Below are 26,606 nucleotides of genomic sequence, written 5' to 3' on the forward strand. Positions count from 1 at the left end.
CTAGAAAAAAAACCCAGCTGTTTTATGCTGTTTAGTTGCTTTGCTCTACTGTATCTGATTCTAAATTTGTTTACAATGTATATGATTTATAGTACAGAATTCGTAACAAAATCTTACGATATATAAGTACAAAAAATATCCAAAAAACGAGATATCTATTGAAGTGTTACGTACCGTGAAGAGTGAATATGAGTGGCGTATGGTAAAGAAGGGATGTGGAAGTGTGGTGTACAAAAATACCAACATGTCAAAATAATCATAATCCAAACTTAAATTCATAAAAATTAACCCAAAATATAAGCAAAAGAAACAATTACACGGAAACATCTGAAAAAGTACAAGGAGAATAAGATCAAGTGTCCCGGAAGAGTAAGCGTCTTCTGCTTCATCAGTGCTACCTGTCAGAACATGCCGCGAGGAGCGGATTTAGAAGTGTGACCATCGTGTAGAGCTGTGGTGAGAGTGCTGAGTTAATTAATATCGATATATTTTCCACTTAAAGTGAAAAAAAATTAAATAGAAACTGATCTCTGAGTCACGTATGGTCTATGTGTGGTATGTAGATACAGAACAGACAAATAAGAATTTAAAGAATATTGTTAAGATTACTGCTTCGTCAAGGATATCGATGTACGGACAAAATGGTAATACCGATAATACAACTCATTAATCCTAACGCATTTTTGGAATGATTTTTTCAAACACAGGACATATATCAAGGATGTTGTGATATTTAAAGGGAATCTCGCTGAATACGAATCCTTCTGTCTCTTCTGATTCTGGTAAACAGATAACAAAGGAGAGGCGCTATTCATTGTTGTGTCTTTCCGTAAAAATCCTTATTTAATATCGGTAGGCTATAACCTGCTATAAAGACAAATATGAACAGAACAGTCACTTTTTTATCATTTCATAAAGCCAGGCTTTAGAATAAGAATAAATGGGCATTGGCAAGCCATATACAAATATACTGTTTCTGATTTAGATGATTTGGATCTTGAATATATATTATTACCCAAACTCCACGTATTTGTCATCGGTTCACAAAAAAATTCAGAAAAAGAAATAAAAGTGAAAGTCGGCAAAAATTTTTTTCTGTCTAAATTTTCATATGATTTCAATAACGCCGAAGTAATTATAGTGTTTAATAATTTTGGAACGTTATAATGTAACTATAATGTCCTAGTAGTATTGACACTCTCCCCAAGCTGAGACATACATGTATCCGAAACCTTAAAATGGCTACTGTAGTTGTATCATTATAGCTCTGCGAAAACCCGTGAGAATTATTATTTCATAAACTCTTGCATAACATCTTTTCAAAACTAAATGACTTTGGCGCAAGAATACGTATTTTGACATAAAAGGTTTATTTAATCAGTATATATGTATATATGTTGTCACGAAATGGAGAATTAAGTTAATTTAATATTATAAAACCTTATTGCCATGCTAGAGCGAAATAAATTAATTTATTGATTAAATCTACAGGATGTGTCTGTGATACGGACCGTACCAGGAGTAACATGTCTGAGACATTTTATATAAAGTGTGAAGGTGTATTCTTGTCACATCATATTGTTCATGTAAAGGAAATGACACCTTGACATTTCCTTTATCTTCATAAGCCTTGTTGACCCGTCAGTGATACGGGCTCGTCTGTAACAAGACATCTTAATCAACGTTATCATCCCCCGGTGATACGGGCTCGTCTGTGACTAGACATCTTAATCACTCGTCTGTGAATAGACACCTTAGTCACTCGTCTGTGAATAGACATCTTAATCAGCAATATTACTACTCGTTTGTGACTAGACATCTTAATCACTCGTCTGTAACTAGATATCTTAATCACTCGTCTGTAACTAGATATCTTAATCACTCGTCTGTGACTAGATATCTTAATCACTCGTCTGTGACTAGACATCTTATTCAGCGGCATTACTACTCGTCTTTGACTAGACATCTTAATCAGCAGTATTACTACTCGTCTGTAACTAGATATCTTAATCACTCGTCTGTAACTAGCAGTATTCTAATCGTCTGTCTAGACATCATAATCAGCAGTATTACTTCTCTTCTGTCACTAGATATCTTAATCACTCGTCTGTGACTAGACATCTTAATCACTCGTCTGTAACTAGATATCTTAATCACTCGTCTGTGACTAGATATCTTAATCAGCAGTATTACTACTCGTCTGTGACTAGACATCATAATCAGCAGTATTACTACTCGTCTGTGACTAGACATCTTAATCAGCAGTATTACTTCTCGTCTGTGACTAGACATCTTAATCAGCAGTATTACTACTCGTCTGTGACTAGACATCATAATCAGCAGTATTACTACTCGTCTGTGACTAGACATCTTAATCAGCAGTATTACCACTCGTCTGTGACTAGATATCTTAATCAGCAGTATTACCACTCGTCTGTGACTAGACATCTTAATCAGCAGTATTACTTCTCGTCTGTGACTAGACATCTTAATCAGCAGTATTACTTCTCGTCTGTGACTAGACATCTTAATCAGCAGTATTACTTCTCGTCTGTGACTAGACATCTTAATCAGAATTCACATAAATTGAATGCTCGGTTATCTTTCCCATGTGCCGTCGAGTTCGAGATAACGATGTCCGACTGTACTAGAACTCAGGTTAAAACTAGTCGTAACACCGTCCGGCTATAGAAAACTTCTCTTTTGTAAGCCAGAGGTCCCGGGTTCGAATACTTACGTTCGCGTATATCTAGTTGGTAATCAAAACTGCAAAACTTAATACTGGTCGCAGCTAATAAATCATCAATCTACATTATGTATATGTCTGTCAGTATGATGACACTCACTGCGATCGACAGTTCACCAACTGACAGACATATCAGTGAGTTAAGGAATGAAGATACCGACATCGGTAGTGCCTCGGGACGACACATTTAAAAAAAATAATATGAATTAAATAAAATGTTTTGTTATAGAATTCCAGTCAATGCTGGATTTACAAGGTTATACAGAAAATAGAACTATGTTTATTGATTTCACACAGACATTAATTTTTTTATAAAACGTCAGAATAATTCCGATTACCCCAAAACGGTCTAAGTATAATCTATACAGCATGTACAGTTGTACCAGTATGTGATATCATATCAATTCGATTTTTTTTCTGTGTACAATTACGTTCGGTATCAAGATTTATATATGAGCATTAAGAAACAGTAATCCAGTGACATAAACCTCTGGTATTGTCACACAAGTGGATTCTTGCATGTTATACACACAAAAGAAAAGTTTGTGTCGCCTCGGGCTCGTGTCAGAGCCCTGTCACCTCCTGGGTTAAAACCATTGTCGGACGAGACTTTCCTCGGGATATATGGCTTGTTCTAGCCTAACGGACAAATACTGACATCAGGCTTCTGACTTTATTACGATATATTATATATTAACAGCTTTTACTTACAACCGCGCTATAGTATATCTCCTTTACCGTTGTACAGTTCTAATTCATGGTAAAAAAACATTTGCAATTCCAGAGTGTCAACCTTTTTCCTTGTTTCCGGAAAGTAATATTAAATGATTACACATGTAATCCGTAGTTAACTCCTAACATGTCAACGTTTGTCACGCATCGTTTATCATGCTTACTTTGTTTATTAAAACAAGCCCAGGAATTACAGAAACATTTCTACCTACTTAATCGCTTCTGACACCAAATCTGTTTTACAGCGTCTTTTCTGTGTAAATAACAAGTCTTACGGTGTAACTTCCGGTGTTACTTCCGGTTTTAACTTGATCTTGGACTCTTTCATGTGTGTCAAATGAAACGAGAGAAACTGACGTTCGTGTCGCAGTTTAAGGATTATGATATTGTAAAATATATAATTTCATGGTACTGATATTTCGCGGTTGCCTCAGTTTGTGCTAGTTCACGAGAATATATAATTCCGCTCAAATGATTCCGAATGTTTTTCGAAAAAGGGGAATTTGAGTGTTCGGTAATGAAATGGTATCTAGATACCATGTTGAAACAATAATGTTCAAATGATATTTCTTCTAGCCAGATTTCAAACATTACACAAAATATTACTTCAACAAGAAGGTACAAAATTACATTAACGAATCAAAAGAGAAACAAGCGTTTTTGGGAAGCAATAGAAAAGGGGAGTTAGTCAGCTGTGATCAATTTCTTGAGTGACAAGGCAGAACAGTGTTCACCTGTATTTTGTAGATAACTTTCGATGCAACACTTGCACAGAAGGGATTATAGGTCTTGGACTAAAAAATCTGCAAATAGCCATAAGCACATATTAAAGGGAATCCTAAATAGAAGTAGAGAAATAGACACGGTTTATGGCAAATGATAAATGAAACTCCATCATACAGCTCTTCTATCCTTTGTACTGAAGCACTAGGGACTAAAGGTTATAAAAATCTAGAAGAAAAGTTGTTTGAAAACATATGAAGTAAAAACGAACAAACAAAAAAAAAAAAAAAAACAAAAAAGATCAAATTTTGGCAGCAAAAGTTCACTTTTTTAATAATAAAAATGTTTATGATTTATTAATAAATTAATCTTATTTATTTGATGGCTAATAGCCAAAGCAAGGATCAGAGAGACGGTACACACCAGTCATAGAATACTCTACTTAGGAGCCCGCGTACGGGTCTCGAGAAGACAACATTCAGCAGTATATTGTCTAAATACAGTGACGTCGCATAAGTCTTTTACTTTATTGAATTTTCTAAACATATTCTTTGTATTTCTAACTTTTTTCAAGGTTTTTTTTCCCTGACTTCGTTCATGAATCATTTTCAACAAAATTTTGTACTCTTATGGAAAATTGTTTCCTACTTCATTTCATGTTATTTCCATTGTTTTCTGTTGTGTATTACCAAAGAAATAATCATTCTACAACATGCGATTTTCGGGACGCCATTTTGACGTCATTTGAGTAACCGTATATAGGAAAATGGCGTCACATGAAAATTAACGGTTGAGATAATTTTGTATTACACCTGAAATAAAGAACGGAAAATTAAATAAATATCATGTGAAGAAAATAAGGATTTTATTGTACAAATGACCAAATATTGTGAAAATCCGTCGAAAAATGGAGTAAAGAAGATTCACTGAAAAAAGTAAGAAATATAAAAAATATATTATAAAGAAAGACTAAAGGCATGTTACTGTAGATTCATTATATATAAACATAGGTACCGGAATGTCACGAATGCGTGTTAATAATAGTGTGTACAGTTTGTTTACTGTCAGGAAAATTTATGTATGTGTTTCATTATAGTTTGCATATAATTAAACATTTATCATATAATTACAAATATGACAGCAGGACATGTATACAGTTTCTGAAATAATCATAATTACACATTAAACACGTGTCGGTCTACATGATAAACATGTCTTACTTCAAACAGCAAAATTCAGGTCACCTCATAATTTTTGATAGATATACGGCAATGTTGCCAGGTGAAGAGGACTTATGTATATGTATTTAAATGACATATTAACTTAGAAAATCGCGTTGAATCTTTCCACGCTTATTTATCGGTAAATTTCTCTTCGTGAAAATTTTTTTAAAAACTTTGATACTTTTATATGGGATGCTCAGGTTTTCATTATCACAAAGTGATAGAATGTATCAAAATTATTTTGATGATTAAAAGTTTCAATATTTCCTGATCGATAAAAATCATGAATTTCTTAGATTCGTCGAAAAAAAAAACTCTTTCCAGGTGAAATAGAAGCAAATTATTATCAAAACACTTTATCTTTCGACATTTAGCGCATAGATGCTTTAAAAAAGACACATTTAAGAGTTTTCTAATAAATATGCACATACAGATGTATTACAGGAAATTACCCGTTTAGTGAAATACAGATTGGTTTACAATGTTGATATCTCTATATAGATAATCATTTTTATGTGTAGATTACAATTTTGAGTTCACAGTTCATAGAAAATAAATATTCTACGGAGGAAACAAGATAGAACACTAGAAAAATGAGTCGATACAACAACAAACCAGTGAGTCAAAACAGGGACATCAGAACAATGAGTCAAAACAAACAACAGACCAGTGAGTCAAAACAAACAGCAGACCAGTGAGTCAAAATTAGGACATCAGAACTATGAGTCAAAACAGGGACATCAGGACAATGAGTCAAAACAAACAACAGAACAGTGAGTCAAAACAAACAACAGAACAGTGAGTGAAAACTGGGACATCAGAACAATGAGTCAAAACAAACAACAGAACAGTGAGTCAAAGCAGGGACATCAGAACAATGAGTCAATACAAATAACAGAACAGTCAGTCAAAACAGGGACATCAGAACAGTGAGTCAAAACAAACAACAGAACAGTGAGTCAAAACAAACAACAGAACAGTGAGTCAAAACTGGGACATCAGAACAATGAGTCGAAACAAACAACAGAACAATGAGTCAAACCAGGGACATCAGAACAATGAATCGAAACAACACTTCACAATGATAGTAAGGGCATCAGAACAGTCAGTAAAACACTCAGCTACAAACAATAAACGTTAAACAGTGACCCCCATATGGTGTTTATGATGATGTGTCAATGTTTTGTACTAACAGTTTTTTCTCTTGTTTATAGGTGGCACTGTTCGCTGTTATAGTAATTGTAAGTATCTCAATATGACACATGACCAATATAAGTATGATATACACTAAACGCGACATGAGTCACATAGGTCTACAGACTTACATAGTACCAAACGGTGAATGTCAACCAACCCCTGTCCTATCTAGCGCTGGTGTACAATGTGTATTTTATCGCTTAAGTCATCAAAAAGTCACCTCTTAAACAGCCATTGTATATACTAGTTACCCAATCGACTGTCATTGTTTGCTTAAAAGTGACCAATATAGTTCTAGTATATATTGTAGTTCCTTCAATCGAGGTGATGTTAGGTGTCAGTTGAGACCAATGACGTTTAATGTTAACATATAATCGTCCAGATTGATATGGTGACGTCCTGAGGTTGGTGCTTGTTTATCACTAGTTGTTTTTAACTCTGTGTAATTGTTTGTTAATGTCCTGATATATCTCTACATAAGACAATACATGTCTCTGTATATGTGTTTCCATGTCTACGTTATGTCATAGCGTGTCTCTGTTTGCCACTATTAAATTGCATTTCTGTATCTTACAATAGCACTAATTGTATCTGCATCTCACTACGTGTCTCCATATGTCACAATGATACTGTGTGTCTCTGCATGCCACTACGTGTCTCCGTATGCCACAATGATACTATATGTCTCTGCATGTCACTACGTGTCTCCGTATGTCACAATGATACTATGTGTCTCTGCATGTCACTATGTGTCTCCGAATGTCACAATGATTCTATGTATCTCTGCATGTCACTATGTGTCTCTGTATATCGCAATGACACATCTGCTTATAAGGCAATTGTCTCTTCTCCCTTTAGCTGTTTTATAGACAGAATCGACATCTATGTATAAGTATCACGCTGAATTTCTCTTTATATGTCACCAGTTGTGTTCATCCTTTTTTGTGCAGGTACATTCATCCCACTTGTACGTGAGTCAAGACCTTCCCTGTCACACATCAGCCGATTGCCCCCTGGACGCTTGCTGTCGGGAATTGGATGGAAACTTAATTACTCTCTCGGGAACATTCGACGCCGTTGGTAAGAACAACCAGTCGACTGGCCATTTTCATTTTCTAAATGTTTAAAAAGTGTTTATATATAAGTAAAATTACATGAACGAGTTTATTCTTCTGTTTCACCACCACTCAAGGGGTCGTAGATAGAACTGTCGTATTGATTCGTTTTGAAAAAAAAAAATAAAAAAAAACATTAGCAGTAATGGGTTAGATGTTGTTTACTCACACCTATTCACATGTGTAAGAATAAAAAAAACTAGAATATTATTGTCTAGATGTGTGTTAAAAGATAAATGGGTTGAGATCGACGTTTTGGTTCACAACACGATGGATGTAATGGCCAAATGTAGCAATGAAAATGACAGTCAGTCAAACAGAGCTTCTTACTAATATATCTAATAAGCAATGATATGGCGGGTACCTTGATAACAAATCCTATAATTTTACCAACAAATATATCAATGGCTTATAGAACAAACAGTTTTAGACCATGTTTTCTTTTTATTATAGGAAGATGTATTCTATATATCTATTTTTCTTTCCTCTAATTCAAACTCAGATGATAACATTTACCCGGATTATGACAAGTAATGGAAATCTCGCTCTTAAACGTTGGCAACTGTAAATCACGTGATTCTCAACTTTCCTTTTCTTTGTGGTCTCATTTCTATGCCCCTGGATCAAAAGATCGGGAACACATGGTTTTTATACAGTTTGTTTGTCAGTCGTCAACTTTAAAATTGCCCATAACTTTTGCACCGTAAAAGATATAATAAGGCTTTCATGGGTAACATGTGTGTTCCTTGTGACAACACCTCTCTGATGGTACCAAACGTTTTTACTATATCACCTTGACCGTGACCTACATGTGGACAATTTTAACATCTGCCATAACTATTGAACTAAAAACTGTCAAATTAATACCACAAAGAAGACATAACTGTTTCACAAAGTGTGCATACAGTTATCATATGTCTTCCACGGTACAGTTTTAATGTCCCACTTCAGAATTTTGTTGAAACCGGTGGCATAGTGTTTCATAAACACATCTTGTTCTTTTTTTAATATTTTCCCTTTCTTTATTCTTTGATAGACAATCGCATATTCCAAATCTTAGGAATATCTGAAAAGCTGAATATCGACACAGTACAGAAGAAACTATTTAAAATTGAAAATTATTGAGTTCCTTGGCTACTGTACCGTAACATCTCGTTTTTGACATTTACTTTAGAATGTTTCGATTATTCGTTTCCGCCTCACAAGAAGGAGGAAACTGTGGTTCAGTTTAGATTATAAGTTTGTTCACAAAAGTGTTATTCACTTGTGTGTCTTTTATACAATCTCTCAGATAAATACTCATCGTCTTGTTCTCCAGACTTCTACTATTATTACAGGTCCATTCCATGACGTTCATAACGGCACGTGTGTGCCACTTCTAGCCCAGCACGGCGAGCACTGTGGCGAGTTCTGTCAGTGTGACAAGGATCAAGGTAATAAATAAATAAATGAATAAATAGGTAGGTGTTGTGATGCCAAAGTTAGATCGACCGTAGAAATAAAAAAAATATATTGTTTGATAGAATTTCGGATAAAAAATAATTTCATTGTCAATCAACCAACACAGAAATGGCTACAAAATCACAAAGATAACAGATCTACCGGAAATTTGTGTCAACTTGATGATCTGTAATAGTAGTATTTTATCGTTTTAGGGTTGATGTGCTATCGCCACGTTTCGGACCACGAGTTTTCTCCGTCAGTCTGCCGTGATAGGGCATTCGTTGAAAAGCAGCGCCAGAACTGGATATCCTGTTACAAAGACCCTGAATGTAAATTGCCCATGTGACTTCCCACGCGATGATCATGTGTCTACCCATGTGACTTCCCATACTATGGCCACGTGACTACCCACGTGTCTTCCCACACTATGGCTACCCATGTGAATAAATCCTACACATTTTGTTTTTGTTTTAAACAGGCGTTGTTTCTTTATTTTAATATATTCGTTGTCTCGAAATCGCTTGAGTCGAAACTCCATCAGTGTCGAAATAATTTTCAAGTCCCCATTTGTTTTCTTCTGTTCTTTGTAATTTTAGTTCGGATGACTCGAATTTCATTGAGTCGAAATTTCGTTTGAATTAAAGTGATTTTCAGTCCCTTCAACTGTAAAGCAAGGGAAAAGTCATTCGTTGTCTCGAAATTATTTTTTATCAAAATATCGGCATGTCTTTTGACGAAACTAGTCAATACATGCACAGAGTAGAAATACATCTGTGCGTAACACATGGCTAATTTCTCCGGCGTATCGGTCCTTCGTACATACGATAGATGGTCTCGGGCGATTAATTTGTAGTTGACTTCTTAATAAGTGTTATTATCCTATAGCAGTGACTTATCTGTACGTTAAACAACTAACGCTTTTACACAAGACATGAAAACATTTAACTTGGTTGCGCGCACCTTCAGGAACGATCAAAACGAAACCGTCAAACCAGCACGAACTTTTTTACGAATCTGTTCCCCACAATTCCAAAATAAACTAATTTTAAGCTTGTTTACTAAAGTATTGTGATCGGGAACTTTAACTTCAGTGCTTGGACAATGAAGTGATAGAGTCTATATCTGTGCGTGAGATGTTAAGTCTAATGCTTGTATAAAGTTTTCTATAACTTTCTAGTGCCGCGTTTTTCATGTTTATTTATTCAGAAACAAGTCATATCAAGTACAAGTATTGATGTAATTATCAATACGTTCGTGTAATAGTTAAACATGTATTGTATAGGACGCGTACAGTAAGGTAATTATATTGATAACAGAACATGATTAGTTTTCAGAAGTATATTACTTTGAGTCTGTGAATAACAGCAAAGAAACCGCCGCCAATAAGTCAGCGAAAACATCAAGAAAATACCAACTAAGTTTATGAAATTTGAGTTTGTATGATTATCACACAGAGACTCTTAAACAAGAAGAATAAGACCAGGTGTTCAGCAAGAGTAAGCGTCAATCGATCCGGGGACATAAAAATGGCGGAATATTTCCAACAATCCATGAAACTGGTATTTGAATATGTCAGTTGCATTCTTTCGCTTTGAATTTTGTATAACTGCGATTTGATGTACGAAAATTGTTCATTTATATACAATTCACCACATGGCAAATCAGAATGTAACAAGGCGACACATGAGTTTTTACATAGCATATAATGTCCGTTTATTATTATCTTTGTTGTGCCATGGAAGGCTTGGACAGTGGGATTTATACTATGTACCCAGGTGGTAATTCGTCGAGAAATTCACACCTTTTCAGAGAGAAATACAATATTTTTCAAAAGTCATAATCAAAAAGATATTTAATTTTTTTTTATCATATGACTCGAAATTCAGGATTTGAGAGCAACCTTGAAATAATATCATCATTGCAGTCTTTTATACACCTTCATCGCCTCCGGTTACGTTATCGATAATATGGTTACGATACTAGAGTAGAAATAGCAAAGTATCATCTGTCTAGATATATCAATATACATCATTTGTCTAGATGTTTCCTGCGGAGGATAATATACCAGAGCATTCTCGTGACCAGCATGATTCCGGCCAAGACGGCGAGGTAAGCCCACAATGGAAGGTCGGTCCCAAGCGGCTCCAGTAGCAAGTCTGATGGAAATTCTGAGATTGTGGTGTTAGTTCCGTTGAGAGTGAGACTACAGACGGGAATCGTGTGATAGGGACTCTCTGTCAAACATCTGAATAGTTAAAAGAAAGGAAAATTAGAACCAACATCCAGCAAAGACACAGTCAGCAGATAATTGACATTACAGCAGTCGCAAACCTCCGGCACTTTCCGTATTACGTATCGTTTACGGAAAGTGCCGAAGATTCCCGATTGTCATTACGGGGTTTTATCTCTATTATTTATCGTCTCTATCTATGGTATTTTATACATTATGTGCTGAAGTGGAGAACACAATTACCAATAATAAAGATCGTCTCTTCATTTTTAAATAACGTTTAAAAAAATGTTCACGGTCATCGTAGATATGCCACCAAGCTTGTTTTTGTAGACTTACTTTATGGGCGGAGCGTCCGAAAGCTCCAGATAGATCAAGGCATTTAGGCCATAAAAGAAAAAAGATGCAAATTTTCCCCATTGTAGCCATAAAGGAAGAGTGTTGAATGCCCCGCCTGAAGAAGATTGAAACATCACAATTAGAAGTTTAATAGCTGTAAGTTTGGCAAAAGTAAGAAGATACATAGATCCATGATAGCAAATTATAACCAGTAGTTTAATAGCTGTTACACACTTTCCTGGTCTGTATCCAGCAGATACGTGGATACACGAGTTCAATCTACTATCTCCTATCAGACGTGAGTTAAATATTGAATTAAGAAACCCCGAGAATTACCAAATACCCCACAATCGTCTAAATATTATGAAAAAATCTTTTGTGCCGTCGTCTATAAATTTGTGGAATAAAGTAGATAATTCTGTCAAAGCCTCTCCGTCTTTAAATACCTTCAGATCTAAACTTTCTCCCGTTAACTTTTCTGTTCCAGATTATCTATACTCTGGTAACCGTTTCCTTTCTGTTATACATTGTCGAATAAGGAACAACTGTAGTGGATTACGCTCAGATTTATTTAGAGTGGGAATTTGTCAATCTCCAAATTGCTCCTGTGGAGTTGGCGTTGAAGATGCAAGTCACTATTTTCTTTCGTGCCCTTTATTTTCTAATTGTAGACGTATATTGTTTGATACTTTATATGACCTAGACGTGATTTTTAACGTAGAAACCTTATTATGGGGTGATATTAACTCTTATTCATATCAAACTAATTGCGAAATAGTAAAATCAGTTCAAACATATATCCAACAGTCCAAACGATTTGATGCTACCTGAATCTTTACTAATGCAGTCGTCCATGAATCTCTCTCTCCCCTCTCTCTCTCTCTCTCTCTCTCTCTCTCTCTCTCTCTCTCTCTCTCTCTCTCTCTCTCTCTCCCTCTCTCTCTCCCTCTCTCCCTTCCTCTCTCAACAACTCCTGATTTTACAGCATTATGTTTATTGTACGAATATATGTCACGTGTTGTAAAATATTATCTGTACTGTATTTGTGGAGAAGAGTTTATATGTTGTAAGAACTTGTCTCTTATCCATTCGTCTTTTGTCGACAATAAAATATGTTTAAATCAACACGAGTTCCGAATTACTTAATACATGACAATAACACGTCAACAGTGTCCCTATGTTACCTTATAAGGGTATCTTACTATGTGTATACCCTTTGTTACCTATCTGTGACAACTCAATAAAGCTATGACTGTTGTTCAATCTAATTTCTTTACTAAATAACGTTTATTAAAATGAGCAGCAACAGTCAAAGACTCTTACTCCACAGATACCACAGATACAAAAATACCCTTTAAAATTCTAGAGAGGTGTCCGTGAATAACCACAAAAAATACCCTAACAGCATCACAGAGAGGAGTAAATATGAGTTACCACAGAAACAAAAAAAATACGACACATCATAGAGAGGAGTAAATATTAGTTACCACAAAAAATACCTCACAGCATCACAGAGAGGAGTAAATATGAGTTACGTCAAAAAAAAATAATATTATAGAGTGGAGTAAATATAAGTTACCACAAACATTATAAAGAGGGATTTCGAAATTACTGGAAGGGCAACAACTTACCCCACAGCATCATAGAGAGGAGTCCTAGAGACACCACACTTATGGTCCAAGGGGGCTGGAGGGCTGCTCCCACAAAAAGCCCAACACTCTGTGGACAGGAAAAAAGATAGAACGTTAGTAATAAACTTTTTGATATGAATAACAAGGAGAAATAATATGAATGATCAATGGTTTGTTTGTTGCTTTGGAGAGGTAAGTGTTGGTTTTAGGGGGGGGTCTTCACGACAGCCTGGGGCATGTTGCGACGTACTAGTTAATGATAGGGCCACTGACGGGTGTTCTTATAGTGTTATCACACTGAAATTATATACTCAGTATGGCAACACATACGGTGAAATTGTGCATGGCATCCAAGGATCATGAACTACTGTTTTGATGACTTTGGTATATCATGGCTTTTGGAGACAGAGCCCATACAGTGGGTCATCTCAAATTCCACCAACAGTGTCAAGACACACATCAGGAAAGGATTGTATTTCGGGATATATTCGCCCGATGTTATTTTCGCCATTGTACCATTATATACGAATTTTCTCATGTTCATTTCCTCTGTAGTTATTATATTGATGTATGTAAGTGTTAAAAAAATTTGACCGATCATGAATTCGCCCTCCCCTTTTCATGGACGAAATGGGTGAACATTAAACTCAGGGGAAAAATTCCTGGTATACAATAAATATATACCAAGATTTGTCGCCCTTTACGACGAGAGAAGTTACAGAACAGCTTACTTTCAGTGACGTCATACAATAGGATGATTCCTGTCAGTTTACATAATGTCATGACCAATGCCATGATTACGTAATGCTGCTTTTGCCCGTCATCTTTGTCAGTTTTTGTAGCCTGGTTATTCTTCATTTCGTTTTTTTTTTCAATTACTTTATAAGGATAAAATAATTAAAAACTGTCAACTTGCAGGGTCAGAATTTTTTGCGTGTCATTAAGAAACGACTTCTAACAACAATGGACTTACTGCAACAAAAGAGACATCGATCGTGACACATCACTACCGTATTTACTATAGTAAAAACGTGCAGCAATTCGTTCGTTATGACGTTAATGTATTTGCCTGTAAATATCAACAATATGGGCGTGGCCAATTCTGATGACGTACCTGTGCGGCTATAACGTCGAGCACAAGAACCCCTATGGAGGAGAGGAAGGCGTACGTTCCGTTCAGATCGGCCACCCAATAGATGACACACAGGTATACACACGGCTGTAGACTGGCCAAGGGGAGCTCACTCAATGTCTTCGATAGACAGTATGTGGATAGGCGATACCGTCCAAAGGTCCGTTCTCTGGTCACAACTTTCAGCTCCTTAGGGACTGCGAACGAGTTCAAAGAAATACAGTAAAATCATGACAATCTAACTTGACATGTATAACAGATGACACTGGAGGAACAGCTGTCTTATCCTCCATGTGTCTCTGTATAAATTTTTATTGTGTTCGTATTTTTGTTGATTTTCAGTTTGAAAACAACGATGAAAATGCTAACATGTCAACAGAATCACATTCCAAAAACAAACACAATAAAACTAGGGCAAAATATGAACAAGACATTTACACGGGGAGGGAACGATTAGGTGTTAAGGAAGAGTAAGTGTATTTTGCGTCAATTTAGATAAGTTATGTCACGTTCCCAAATGAGAACAAGGTATAAAACATAGGAACCAACAGGCACACAACGAGCATCAAATTATGTCCAACTTCATACCACATAAGACAATAGAGTACTTCCTTATAAGGTCATTATTATGACCGAAAACTACCCCGTCATTTTCATCAACCCGCATCTCTTGAAACCCTACTTTTGTGTTTGTGTCTCTGTTGCACGAAAAACATGATATTGAGAACAAGCCAATGAATATCATGATATACAGAACATGCCCTTGGGTATTGAATCAGCTGTGAGCTTGCAAACACTATAGGTTAGGAATGCAGAAATTGCGTTCTCTAGAAACGAAAAATCAACAAAGTGAAGTTGAAATCATCACGCTTATCATTTGGCTCAGTAAAAAGCTGTGATCTCGGTGTCTTGCACATGCCGGTATCTCCTTTTTTAAAACTATGATGGTTTTCATTAAAGGGACATAACTCTTATTTCAACCAAGTAGATGTTAGCAGTCTTGGACGCACCACGTGCACAACAGATACATACATGTCAGTATAGCGTCCAGTAAAGCGAAGAAAGCCCACTGCACCACGGTAAAGAAAAACTGAAAATAAAATAAAAAAGTTATAAGATATTCAAAACATATATATATGTATACAAAGCAGTTACTTGTTTTAGAATAATGCAAAAGAATTAATATTCGTGGGGTTCTATTCTCGACGCTTAGAACTTTTTAATGCACGACTTCCTGTGACCACAAAATGATAAACAACGGTTACAAAATAACTCAATATTGTACCACTAACAATGATAGAGCACTGTTTATCCACGATATCAATGTCATCGATTTTGAAGCATGAAATTTGAACCCTAAAATCATATATCATGTTACCGTGAACACCTAGCCGTGGACTAATAAACCTCGAAATATTACCGAGTCGTTTAATTCAACTGTATTAATACTTGTATTTATCAAAGCTACTCTGTTCAGCCCGGGGTTTCTTTTAATTATCAATGCTTCTCTGTACACCCCGAGGTTTATGATGACTTTTTTCTATTTATCAAAGCTTCGCTGACCAGTCCGAGTTTGTCTTTAACTGTGTCCTCGTTTCTCCCCGGCTTCCACCAGACTAGAACGCAGACAACAAGAATATAGAGATTCTGGACTATCCCGACTGGAGCAAGCATTCGGCGACGAGCATTGTGAAAGTTCCTTTCTAATAATATCAGGAATTCGTGACAATATGGCGTACTCCACTGTTGTCTGTATGTTGTGATTAATGGGTCGGTAACTATCGCACTTGGTGAAATATCTTCTATTGAAAACACAGATTCATCTGTAAAAGAAATTGGAAACAAGCGCATCCTTTCACATTTTCTACACTTTTCCAAAAATGTGTAAATTTACTGTTTAAATGTTATTTTCAAGTTGTGTATCTCATTGTCCATACTTCTTTGTTATGTAAAAACATTATTCGCACGATAAAGATTATTCTGTCGTTTTTCGAAAAAGAGCAGACATGACAACGCTGACCAAGATTAGTGTTAGATTAGCAATAGGGACTACTTATTTAATAATTTTAACGCACTTCCGAAATAGTATCAACATGTCGGAATTTATTTAGGGTAGGATCCTCTTCCTCTCTGTCCATAAACCCTTTTGCTGCGGCGTGCTTAGTGTTAAGCTAGGTCTACAATTAGGCCAAAGGCTTCGTCTTCTAAATTATAGTTGTAAGAACAGATCAAGTAGTATAGACGGTCACTCTCTACCTCTAATCTCTACCCAACTCTCTCCCATCACTTCTTACATTTCCCTTTCTACTCATTTTCTTACCCCTTCTCGTCCGCTGAAAGGCCGATAGACCGTAACAGTGAACGTTAAAGCAGTAAAATAAACCAAATAATAACAACAACTTATATGATTAAATATGTGTGATTTTGCGAGTCTTCTTATTGACAGTATGCTTCTAAAAACACGTTCAAAAAGATTCATTGTACGAACCAAATCAGTTTATTAATTCGTTGAGTGTTGTAAAATATTGAAAGCTATAAGATGTTTGTAAGTTTGGGGTATAACGACCGCAACAGCGTAAATTTGTGGTATGAAGACAACGATTAAGAAATATTTTATAGTGCTATCACACTGAAATGTCAAACACTTGACAAACCAGTAAAATGACTATCATGCCGGAATAAACTGCTATCGGGGTAATAAGTTATTATGAAGAGAACGATGATTCATGTAATCATAGGCTTTGGTCACACCATGGGACTGAAACGAAAACTTTTTATCGTTTCTGTGAATGCTCAACAATGAAGCGAAACAGAGAGGGTAACGTTAGGTATATCAGTAGAAAAGGAATTGATGGTTATGGAAAATTATTTAATTAATAACACAATTAAAATCACCACGCCCTAGGCAACAAGTTTATCGTTAGACTAAATAGACCTGCCTTGGTCCGGAGTAGGTCTTGAGATTGTATTTATAATAACTCCATTCTGCTGTATCTCTTCTTCTGACATGTGTGTTTTTGTGACACCGTTCCCTATCGTGTTCAAGGGCGCATCTGTCTTGTTTCTGAAAAGCATATTGTGAATTTGAACAACAAGGAGTGCTTACTTTTGACTTAATTATCTTGTAACATTTTATTTTTGAAAATATTGTGTGAAATTCATCTTTGATATACAAATTGAAAATTACGTTTTCTCTTGTGATAAAATAAAAACGTATCTCATATCAACATATACACGTTTGTGTCTGATACCACCAATAAAAAGACATGTAAGATATCTAACATCACAAATAACACATAGTTTTCCTTTCTAGTTGATTTTTTTTTCATGTTTCGATTTTTGGGTAATTTTCAATCGGATGAGGTTGATATTGATGCGTCCTGGTTGTTGACACAACTCCATACACGGGTCGCGTTTCGTCATTAAAATATATCCAGCAAGTAACTTTAATTGCTAATAATTTGAAAAAAAAATCAAACACATGGTTGGTGTCAACGTATCTTTGATAACGAAATAATGTTTTGGCAAATTCTGCCATAGAGTAGCTATGGATCTAAGTTTTATCCTTGTTCTACCTCTAACCAATCCTAATTCCAAAAGTGTTTCCTCTGACATCCGTGTTTTCCTATCGACTGTTAATATATGGACACAATTGGGTTAGACATTCACGAAAGCACATTGTAGCACATAAAAACAGTCTAAAATCAAACTTTTTTTAAAATGGGTATTTCAACCAAGTTGCACAATTTCTGGCTGCTCTATACATTTTAAGAACTCAGTCTAATGACTTTCAAAACTATTGTTAACATCAGAATATCTCTCCTGTGGCCAGGCGATATTGTTGGGAGTAATTGTAGCCACTATAGATTTACCCGCCAAAATATGGACCACATCTGGCAATCCGGAGTATTGGGTAAATACATTAGTGAGTATGCTGTTCACTAAAGTTTCTGCTAGGTTTACAATTTTATCATTTCAATGCCTTTATTTTCTATTGATTTTTATGATTTCTACAAATATTTTTTTCCATTCGGCTTATAAAAATGCAAACCCGTTATTATGCAATCAGGGTCGCCCGGACGTTTGTAAATCTATCTAGCTAGATCCGTAAAGGACTTCCACAAATTAAATATAAAATATTTGTTTAAATGGTAAATTGACATAAGTAGATGATTTTGTACAGTTTTCTTTAAAAGCTTCGCGTGGAATCGTAACTTATGCGGAACATCTCTTGAAGACAACGTACTTCCTGTCCATGAAGGCTGTTATAATTTTATCCTGGATTGGTATGTTATCGTCAAGGGTTTCTTCACACAGCCTCTCTACTGTAATCAAAACAAATAAACAACGTTGATATAATACTATAATGCAATATAACAAGAATATTCTGTCCATATAAACTTACTTTAACATTCATCGTTATTAAATTCTTGACATCAAATATAGAACGAATGGATTGCGGATTTTGAAGTACTCCAAATTAAAACCATTTTGATTTTCTTCATTTCATAGTTTATTAGTTTGTTTTGTTTCAAAATTCTTAATGACTTACAAAAATATTCAGCAGGGTTATAGTCGGTAGGACAACACAATCCAGTGTCCCTCATAAACTGGACAAGTTGATGTGATGTACCGCTGTATGCCATCTGTAACACCATATTTACACATTTACTAAACATAGTACTAAATTCTACATTAAAACAGACAAATAAAAAAATCTTTGTTTTTCCGCAGCATCACGAAAATTAAAGAATATGACCATTTTTTAACATTATCCTGTTAATGAATGAATATATTTATTTAATTTTCAAGTTTACGGTCTTCTCGATAATTTGAAATGTTCACCAGGAAGAAGTCTCACCTTTGACCTGTAGAGAAATAGATGTTGCAAACATGTTTGGTAAACGACACCTGGACATACACTAGTCGCAATCACCAAGGCCCGTGCTGTCTTTTCAACGTACAATCGTAACAACTTTAGCAAGTCTATAATCTCGACAAACGTCAATCCTTGGAGGGGCTCCTGAGGGTAAACAGTAACTTCAGTCACTTACTGATATCACAGAACTAAACTCTAGACCCTTCGTGTGTGTTATAGAATTATATTCACTTAATTTCAACCTTTTATAACAAATGTAGCTAATAATTCTATTTTAGAATATTTTTCCATTTGAGTAATGTATTTGTTAGTTTGGCTGACATGGCTTATCAACACGAATCGGAATCGAACACAACACCAAAGTGTTAGAATACGCGCATGTTGAAAGAATTATACATTTTCCTTTGATTATTATTGTTTAACAGTATGCGCTGATATTGATTATGTTCTTTGGTCAGTGACTCACATCCAGTAGGAGAACTGCCGGACTGGTCAGCATGGCACAGGCGATGGCCAAGCGCTTCTTGGTCGAGCGGTCCAGAAATTGCACCACTGGAGAAAGAATCTAAACACTTTACAGAAAGATAATCGTAGAGAAAGAGAAAATCTGTCATATTTATAAATATAATTTTATCTATAAGGGTTAGGTACTGCTTCTGAAGTTTCTGTAAAAGTCAGGTTGAGGTCAGCACTTACAATATTTCCTGTAGAGGTCAGTTTGAGGTCAGTTCTTACAACAGTTTCTGTAGAGGTCAGGTTGAGGTTAGTACTTACAACAGTTTCTTTAGAGGTCAGAATGAGGTCAATTCTTACAACACTTTTTGTAGAGGTCAGTACTTACAACAGTTTCTTTAGAGGTCAGGTTGAGGTCAATTCTTACAACACTTTCTGTAGAGGTCAGGTTGAGGTCAATTCTTACAACACTTTCTGTAGAGGTCAGGTTGAGGTCAATTCTTACATAACTTTCTGTTGAGGTCAGGTGTAGGTCAATTCTTAAAATAGTTTCTGTAGAGGTCAAGCTGAGGTCAGTACTTACAACAGTTTCAGTAGAGGTCAGGCTGAGGTCAGTACTTACAACAGTTTCTGTAGAGGTCAGGCTGAGGTCAGTACTTACAACAGTTTCTGTAGAGGTCAGGTTAAGGTCAGTACTTACAACAGTTTCTCCTGAGGTCAGTACTTACAACAGTTTCTGTAGAGGTCAGGTTGAGGTCAGTACTTACAACAGTTTCTTTAGAGGTCAGGTTACGGTCAGTACTTACAACAGTTTCTGTAGAGGTCAGGTTGAGGTCAATTCTTAAAACAGTTTCTGTAGAGGTCAGGTTGAGGTCAGTGCTTACAACAGTTTCTTTAGAGGTCAGGCTGAGGTCAGTACTTACAACAGTTTCTGTAGAGGTCAGGCTGAGGTCAGTACTTACAACAGTTTCTGTAGAGGTCAGGTTAAGGTCAGTACTTACAACAGTTTCTGTAGAGGTCAGGTTGAGGTCAGCACTTACAACAGTTTCTATAGAGGTCAGGTAAAGTCAGTACTTACAACAGTTTCTGTAGAGGTCAGGTGAGTTCAGTACTTACAACAGTTTCTGTAGAGGTCAGTACTTACAACAGTTTCTGTAGAGGTCAGGTTAAGGTCAGTACTTACAACAGTTTCTGTAGAGGTCAGTACTTACAACAGTTTCTGTAGAGGTCAGGTTATGGTCAGTACTTACAAAAGTTTCTGTAGAGGTCAGTACTTACAACAGTTTCTGTAGAGGTCAGGTGAGGTCAGTACTTACAACAGTTTCTGTAGAGGTCAGTACTTACAACAGTTTCTGTAGAGGTCAGTACTTACAACAGTTTCTGTAGAGGTCAGTACTTACAACAGTTTCTGTAGTGGTCAGTACTTACAACAGTTTCTGTAGAGGTCAGTACTTACAACAGTTTCTGTAGAGGTCAGGCTGAGGTCAGTACTTACAACAGTTTCTGTAGAGGTCAGGTTAAGGTCAGTACTTACAACAGTTTCTGTAGAGGTCAGTACTTACAACAGTTTCTGTAGAGGTCAGGTTAAGGTCAGTACTTACAACAGTTTCTGTAGAGGTCAGTACTTACAACAGTTTCTGTAGAGGTCAGTACTTACAACAGTTTCTGTAGAGGTCAGGTTAAGGTCAGTACTTACAACAGTTTCTGTAGAGGTCAGTACTTACAACAGTTTCTGTAGAGGTCAGGTGAGGTCAGTACTTACAACAGTTTCTGTAGAAGTCAGTACTTACAACAGTTTCTGTAGTGGTCAGTACTTACAACAGTTTCTGTAGAGGTCAGTACTTACAACAGTTTCTGTAGTGGTCAGTACTTAAAACAGTTTCTGTAGTGGTCAGTACATACAACAGTTTCTGTAGAGGTCAGTACTTACAACAGTTTCTGTAGTGGTCAGTACTTACAACAGTTTCTGTAGAGGTCAGTACTTACAACAGTTTCTGCTGAGGTCAGTACTTACAACAGTTTCTGTAGTGATCTAACTGCAGTAGATCGACAGCTTCTTTTACCCTTCTGATTTTACTGTCGGTTGATAGGGCTGCACTTAGATGTAGGAAGGCAGTAAACTGAAACAGTAAAGAAAAGTGATCAACTGGACACTTCTCACCGTATCATCAATGTCTTAACACATACTACTTATGTATATCTTATCATCAATGTCTTAACATATACTACTTATGTACATCTTGTCATCAATGTCTTAACATATACTACTTATGTATACTTATCATCAATGTCTTAACATATACTACTTATGTACATCTTATCATCAATGTCTTAACATATACTACTTATGTATACTTATCATCAATGTCTTAACATATACTACTTATGTATACTTATCATCAATGTCTTAACATATACTACTTATGTACATCTTATCATCAATGTCTTAACATATACTACTTATGTATACTTATCATCACTGTCTTAACATATACTACTTATGTATACTTATCATCAATGTCTTAACATATACTACTTATGTATACTTATCATCAATGTCTTAACATATACTACTTATGTATACTTATCATCAATGTCTTAACATATACTACTTATGTACATCTTATCATCAATGTCTTAACATGTACTACTTATGTATACTTATCATCAATGTCTTAACAAACTACCTATGTAACAGTACATTGTTGAACTGTTGTTTTACGTTAACAACATATTCCATTAAAAACAGCAATTTTATGACGTCATGAAATGTTGATCTGGCTTTCTGTAGATGTATGTAAGTCGTATTTAACAGGAATTATTCCATATACAACAAACTCCAATTTCATTTCTGAATCCTTTGGGGTTTATATATATGTTGCTACCCGAAGTTGTAGTTATAAGTTAAAGCGGAGCGCTTATTAGAATGTTTTGTACAACACTTATTTGCGGATTAATTTTTTGACAGCTTTGTCGTCCGTTTTAAAGGCGTCAACAGTTTCTGCTTTTTTATTTTGCTTTTTTTTTTTTTGTTTGTTTTTTCTTCTTCTTTTGTTTTGTTTTGCTAAGGTGATTCTCTTAAGTAAAAATTAATCAGACTTCAATAAACTTTTGTATAAAATGTCACCACAAGTAACATATTCCAAATAAATTAATCACTTTTCTCGATGTTAAGTGCCGAAAATAGCTATCTGAGTTTGTTTCTTCATCTTGGCAAAAATGGCTATCTGAATGAAAATTGCATGAAGTAATGCAACCCCTCTTTTCAATCATGAGAAATAACCCTGAACTGACAGTATATAATACTGTTGTTGCTAGAAGGAGGTAATGAAATAATGTTGGTTTTTTGTGACATAAACAAAGCTTTTGATATGGTCTGGTGTGAGGGATTGATATACAAACCACAAATACACGGAAATAGAAATCAGATGTTTGGAAGGTGTGAGAAATTATATCATCTATAATGAATTCCACTTAACGATATTCTTGGAAACTTTTGAAGATGGAGTACCTCAGGGCGCGGCCCTAGCCCCATACTTATTCCTTCTACATGTATATATAATATATAACCTAGACGTGCGGGGTTCGCGTCCCCGAGCAGACGTGAAAAGATATGGAAGTCATCTGCCCGCCCAACACTAACACAATTCAGGAAAGAAGACAACTTGTGACGTGTGCCCTGTAAGGACCTCGAACTCACGATCTACGGCACCAAATCGCCTGGCTAAGTATTCCAGACTGCCTAACATTATACCATATATATGTTATGTATGTGATATAAGTGATAAGCGTATGACATCTTATCGTGTATGTACGTATCGATTGATTATAATCAACAACAGTCTACTATCCGTCTTAATGAAAATTTACAAACATATCAAACTGGGGAGTGGGGGGTTGGGGGTGGGGGAATGCAGACAAACCTAAATCTCTATTATTATTATTATTATTATTACATTCTTAACGGCCCGTCAACACATAAAAACCGTAAATGGTTATATTATCACAAAAGATTTAAATGGTAAGTCAAAGTCTAAAATAAAGACCAACATCTTTCGGATAACCTATTTTTTTTTACAAATCTCAACAGTTTCAAAAAGGGTCTTTAGACTTGTAACGTTACGATAAAATATTTCTCGAGTAGACAGAAGGTCAACGCAGTCCAATAAATAGTGTTTAACGGTGAATAGCTCATCACATCCTATGCACCGAGAATTATCTTTCGCCTTTCAACATATTTGAATGTGTAAGGTATGTATTATCTAAAAAAACATCTAAAGGTATATTGTATATCAAAATAAGCATTGGAACTCACCATAGTACATATGTAATTATAGGTAACAGGTGAGAGAAAAGTGAATCAGATTATCTCTCAAGGTTATCATACTCTTCACGTCACATTTCGGTGACACATTCGAATGGTTTGTCATATTACTGAGTTTTTTTGTGGATGGTCATGAAAATGATTTAATAAAAACGCGTTACATAGATATAATTTTAGAATGTGAAGATAATCTGACGAATGACGTGGAAAATGCCTTTCTCTTTTTTTCCTTTTACATTCAAAATCAAATTTTAAATTTCAAAAATTCATTACCAGAAAAAACTGTTTTGGTAACGTGATATTGCTATAGCCATCGTGATACTTATAAAAAGACAAATATTATGCATCTTGCCATTTGAACAAGACAATTTGATTAAAAAAAGACAGATATTTCGTTTATAAGAACTCACTTTGAGCGTTTCTTGTACCGTGAGGGTGGGCAGAAATTCATCTACAGCAGGACAGAAGGCAACCATCCGCCGGGCTTTCTTTATAGGAGTTAGCCCTACCCGAATGTCCCCCCGGGACATTGGCAAGAGGCCGGAAAGAGTCGACAGCAGTGTTGTCTTCCCGCAGCCTGTAAGACAACACAAATGACCAAACAAAATAGCTACATGTAGACAGAATTTTAAATTCAAATTTTAATTCTATAAATTTAATACTATTATACACTGTTACTTAACAATTTTATCCAAAGAAATAAAAAAAAATATCAAACTTCGAAAATGGAATCGATGAATATTACGTCCACATTTCACACGAAATATTTGATGCTGAGTGTTTGGCGGGGTGCAATGTTAAAGGGATAAGTGAGTTGTTATTTACTAACTAAAAGGCACCTGTGTGTATATCCTCTTAAACAAATCCTATACCGTCTTCCTGAATTATGATAATTTTAAAGCCAATCTTAACTAAACCCAGGCTGTTTGTTTACCCAAGTTATGATAATTTTGAAGTCAATTATTACTAAACCCAGGTAGTTTGCCACTCACCTCTCGGACCGAACACACCTAGTATTTCGCCGCCGTCGACACGTCCCGATATGTCACTAACTCCATTACTAGTTCCATAACTGACGCCGATATTTCGAAAATATAAGCATGCTTCATTATTATGATATTTCCCAAACATTGTTCACATAAAATCTACCTCATATATTCAGTATTGCAACACACGCATTTGTCACAAAGGCCTTTTGAAGCGCAAAACATCATCCCAGAACATGCCTGATTTTAAATATCACGTGTCAAGTTTCCCAAACATTCACAAGTTTTCGAAAGTACGTTATCAGGATTTCGCAGAGTAGATAAATTATGGCCTTTTCTCTTCAGTAGTAAACCCAGTAAGCGGCCATCCTTGTATCGACCATCCCTCAATAAACTATTAGGGCATCCCTCTATAGTACTTTTATTGTAGAGTGTAAATATTTAGTTGTCTACCATTTCAATTTTAAACTCTTACAGGCTTGTGGAATAATCGTCTCAATTTCATACCTCCAGAAGGTGAGGAAATCTACAACATGACAAACAGCCAATGTACCTTGTAATCATATCCTTACTGAATTCTAATTTAGCTCTTTGTTGACTTAATGCCTTGTGGTTTATATACAGAACAACAGATTATAATAACAGTTAAGGTGAATCTTGTTAACAAATATTTACTGACATAATGATTTAGTGTTAAATGATAATAGTGTTTCTGTAAATTACACACAATCCAAAACTACGGATCATAATCTTAGGGATGTGAAACCTAATGATACATTACTGAATAATTTTCCAACAAACACCCAAATAAAAAATGATGAACATGAATTTTTCAAATACAATTTATTCGATAAATACAATGTGTAACTACCAGGTTATCAGTGTAAAATACCCATTATACCACTAACTTGTTATCAGTGTAAAACATATCCATCATATAACCTCCCAGTTATCTGTTCTATGAATGCCTGTTTCATAATTACCAGATGTGAGAAAAATGCATTTTTAGTAACTACCCGATTTAAAATATGTCTATAACATAGCTACCCGATTTAAAATATGGCTATTACATAGCTACCCGATTTAAAATATGTCTATAACATAGCTACCCGATTTAAAATATGGCTATTACATAGCTACCCGATGTAAAATATGTCTATAACATAGCTACCCGATGTAAAATATGTCTATAACATAACTACCTGATGGAAAATATGTCTATAACGTAACTACCCGGTGTAAAATATGTCTATAACATAACTACCCGATGTAAAATATGTCTATAACATAACTACCCGGTGTAAAATATGTCTATAACATAACTACCAGGTGTAAAATATGTCTATAACATAACTACCCGGTGTAAAATATGTCTATTACATAACTATGTAAAATATGTCTATAACATAACTATCCGATGTAAAATATGTCTATAACATAACTACCCGGTGTA

General features: G+C 35.5%; 2 protein-coding genes across 2 annotated transcripts; one reads left to right on the forward strand and one right to left on the reverse strand.

The window, feature by feature from the left end:
* Positions 1–6,430: 6,430 nt before the first annotated feature.
* LOC132546629 (uncharacterized) lies at positions 6,431–9,525 on the forward strand. Its single transcript, XM_060210350.1, has 5 exons — positions 6,431–6,511; positions 6,639–6,665; positions 7,572–7,701; positions 9,074–9,169; positions 9,392–9,525. The coding sequence occupies exons 1-5, from the start codon at positions 6,431–6,433 to the stop codon at positions 9,523–9,525; spliced, it is 468 nt and encodes a 155-aa protein (XP_060066333.1).
* A 1,604-nt stretch (positions 9,526–11,129) lies between these two features.
* Positions 11,130–25,298, reverse strand: LOC132546630 (uncharacterized). The gene is made up of 14 exons (XM_060210351.1): positions 25,160–25,298; positions 24,578–24,744; positions 21,858–21,963; positions 19,857–19,942; positions 19,373–19,534; positions 19,064–19,157; positions 18,758–18,836; positions 17,451–17,575; positions 16,075–16,334; positions 15,544–15,601; positions 14,494–14,708; positions 13,380–13,467; positions 11,749–11,863; positions 11,130–11,424 (listed from the first exon to the last, which is right to left on the reverse strand). The coding sequence occupies exons 1-14, from the start codon at positions 25,296–25,298 to the stop codon at positions 11,208–11,210; spliced, it is 1,911 nt and encodes a 636-aa protein (XP_060066334.1). The 3' UTR covers positions 11,130–11,207.
* Between the last annotated feature and the right edge of the window lie 1,308 nt (positions 25,299–26,606).

This window comes from Ylistrum balloti, unplaced genomic scaffold (assembly GCF_031769215.1).
Source record: "Ylistrum balloti isolate Yb309-2 unplaced genomic scaffold, AGI_CSIRO_Ybal_v1 Utg369898, whole genome shotgun sequence".
NCBI lineage: Eukaryota > Metazoa > Mollusca > Bivalvia > Pectinida > Pectinidae > Ylistrum > Ylistrum balloti.

Coding starts and splice junctions, on each gene's coding strand:
- LOC132546629 (XM_060210350.1), top strand. CDS start 6,431: ATGAGTCGAAACAAACAACAGAACAATGAGTCAAACCAGGGACATCAG. Junction 6,512..6,638: donor AACAACACTTCACAATGATA/GTAAGGGCATCA, acceptor TCTTGTTTATAG/GTGGCACTGTTCGCTGTTAT. Junction 6,666..7,571: donor TGTTCGCTGTTATAGTAATT/GTAAGTATCTCA, acceptor TTTTTTGTGCAG/GTACATTCATCCCACTTGTA.
- LOC132546630 (XM_060210351.1), bottom strand. CDS start 25,298: ATGTTTGGGAAATATCATAATAATGAAGCATGCTTATATTTTCGAAAT. Junction 21,964..24,577: donor CGGTACAAGAAACGCTCAAA/GTGAGTTCTTAT, acceptor TTACTGTTTCAG/TTTACTGCCTTCCTACATCT. Junction 16,335..17,450: donor AAGACCTACTCCGGACCAAG/GCAGGTCTATTT, acceptor TTTCTTTTACAG/ATGAATCTGTGTTTTCAATA.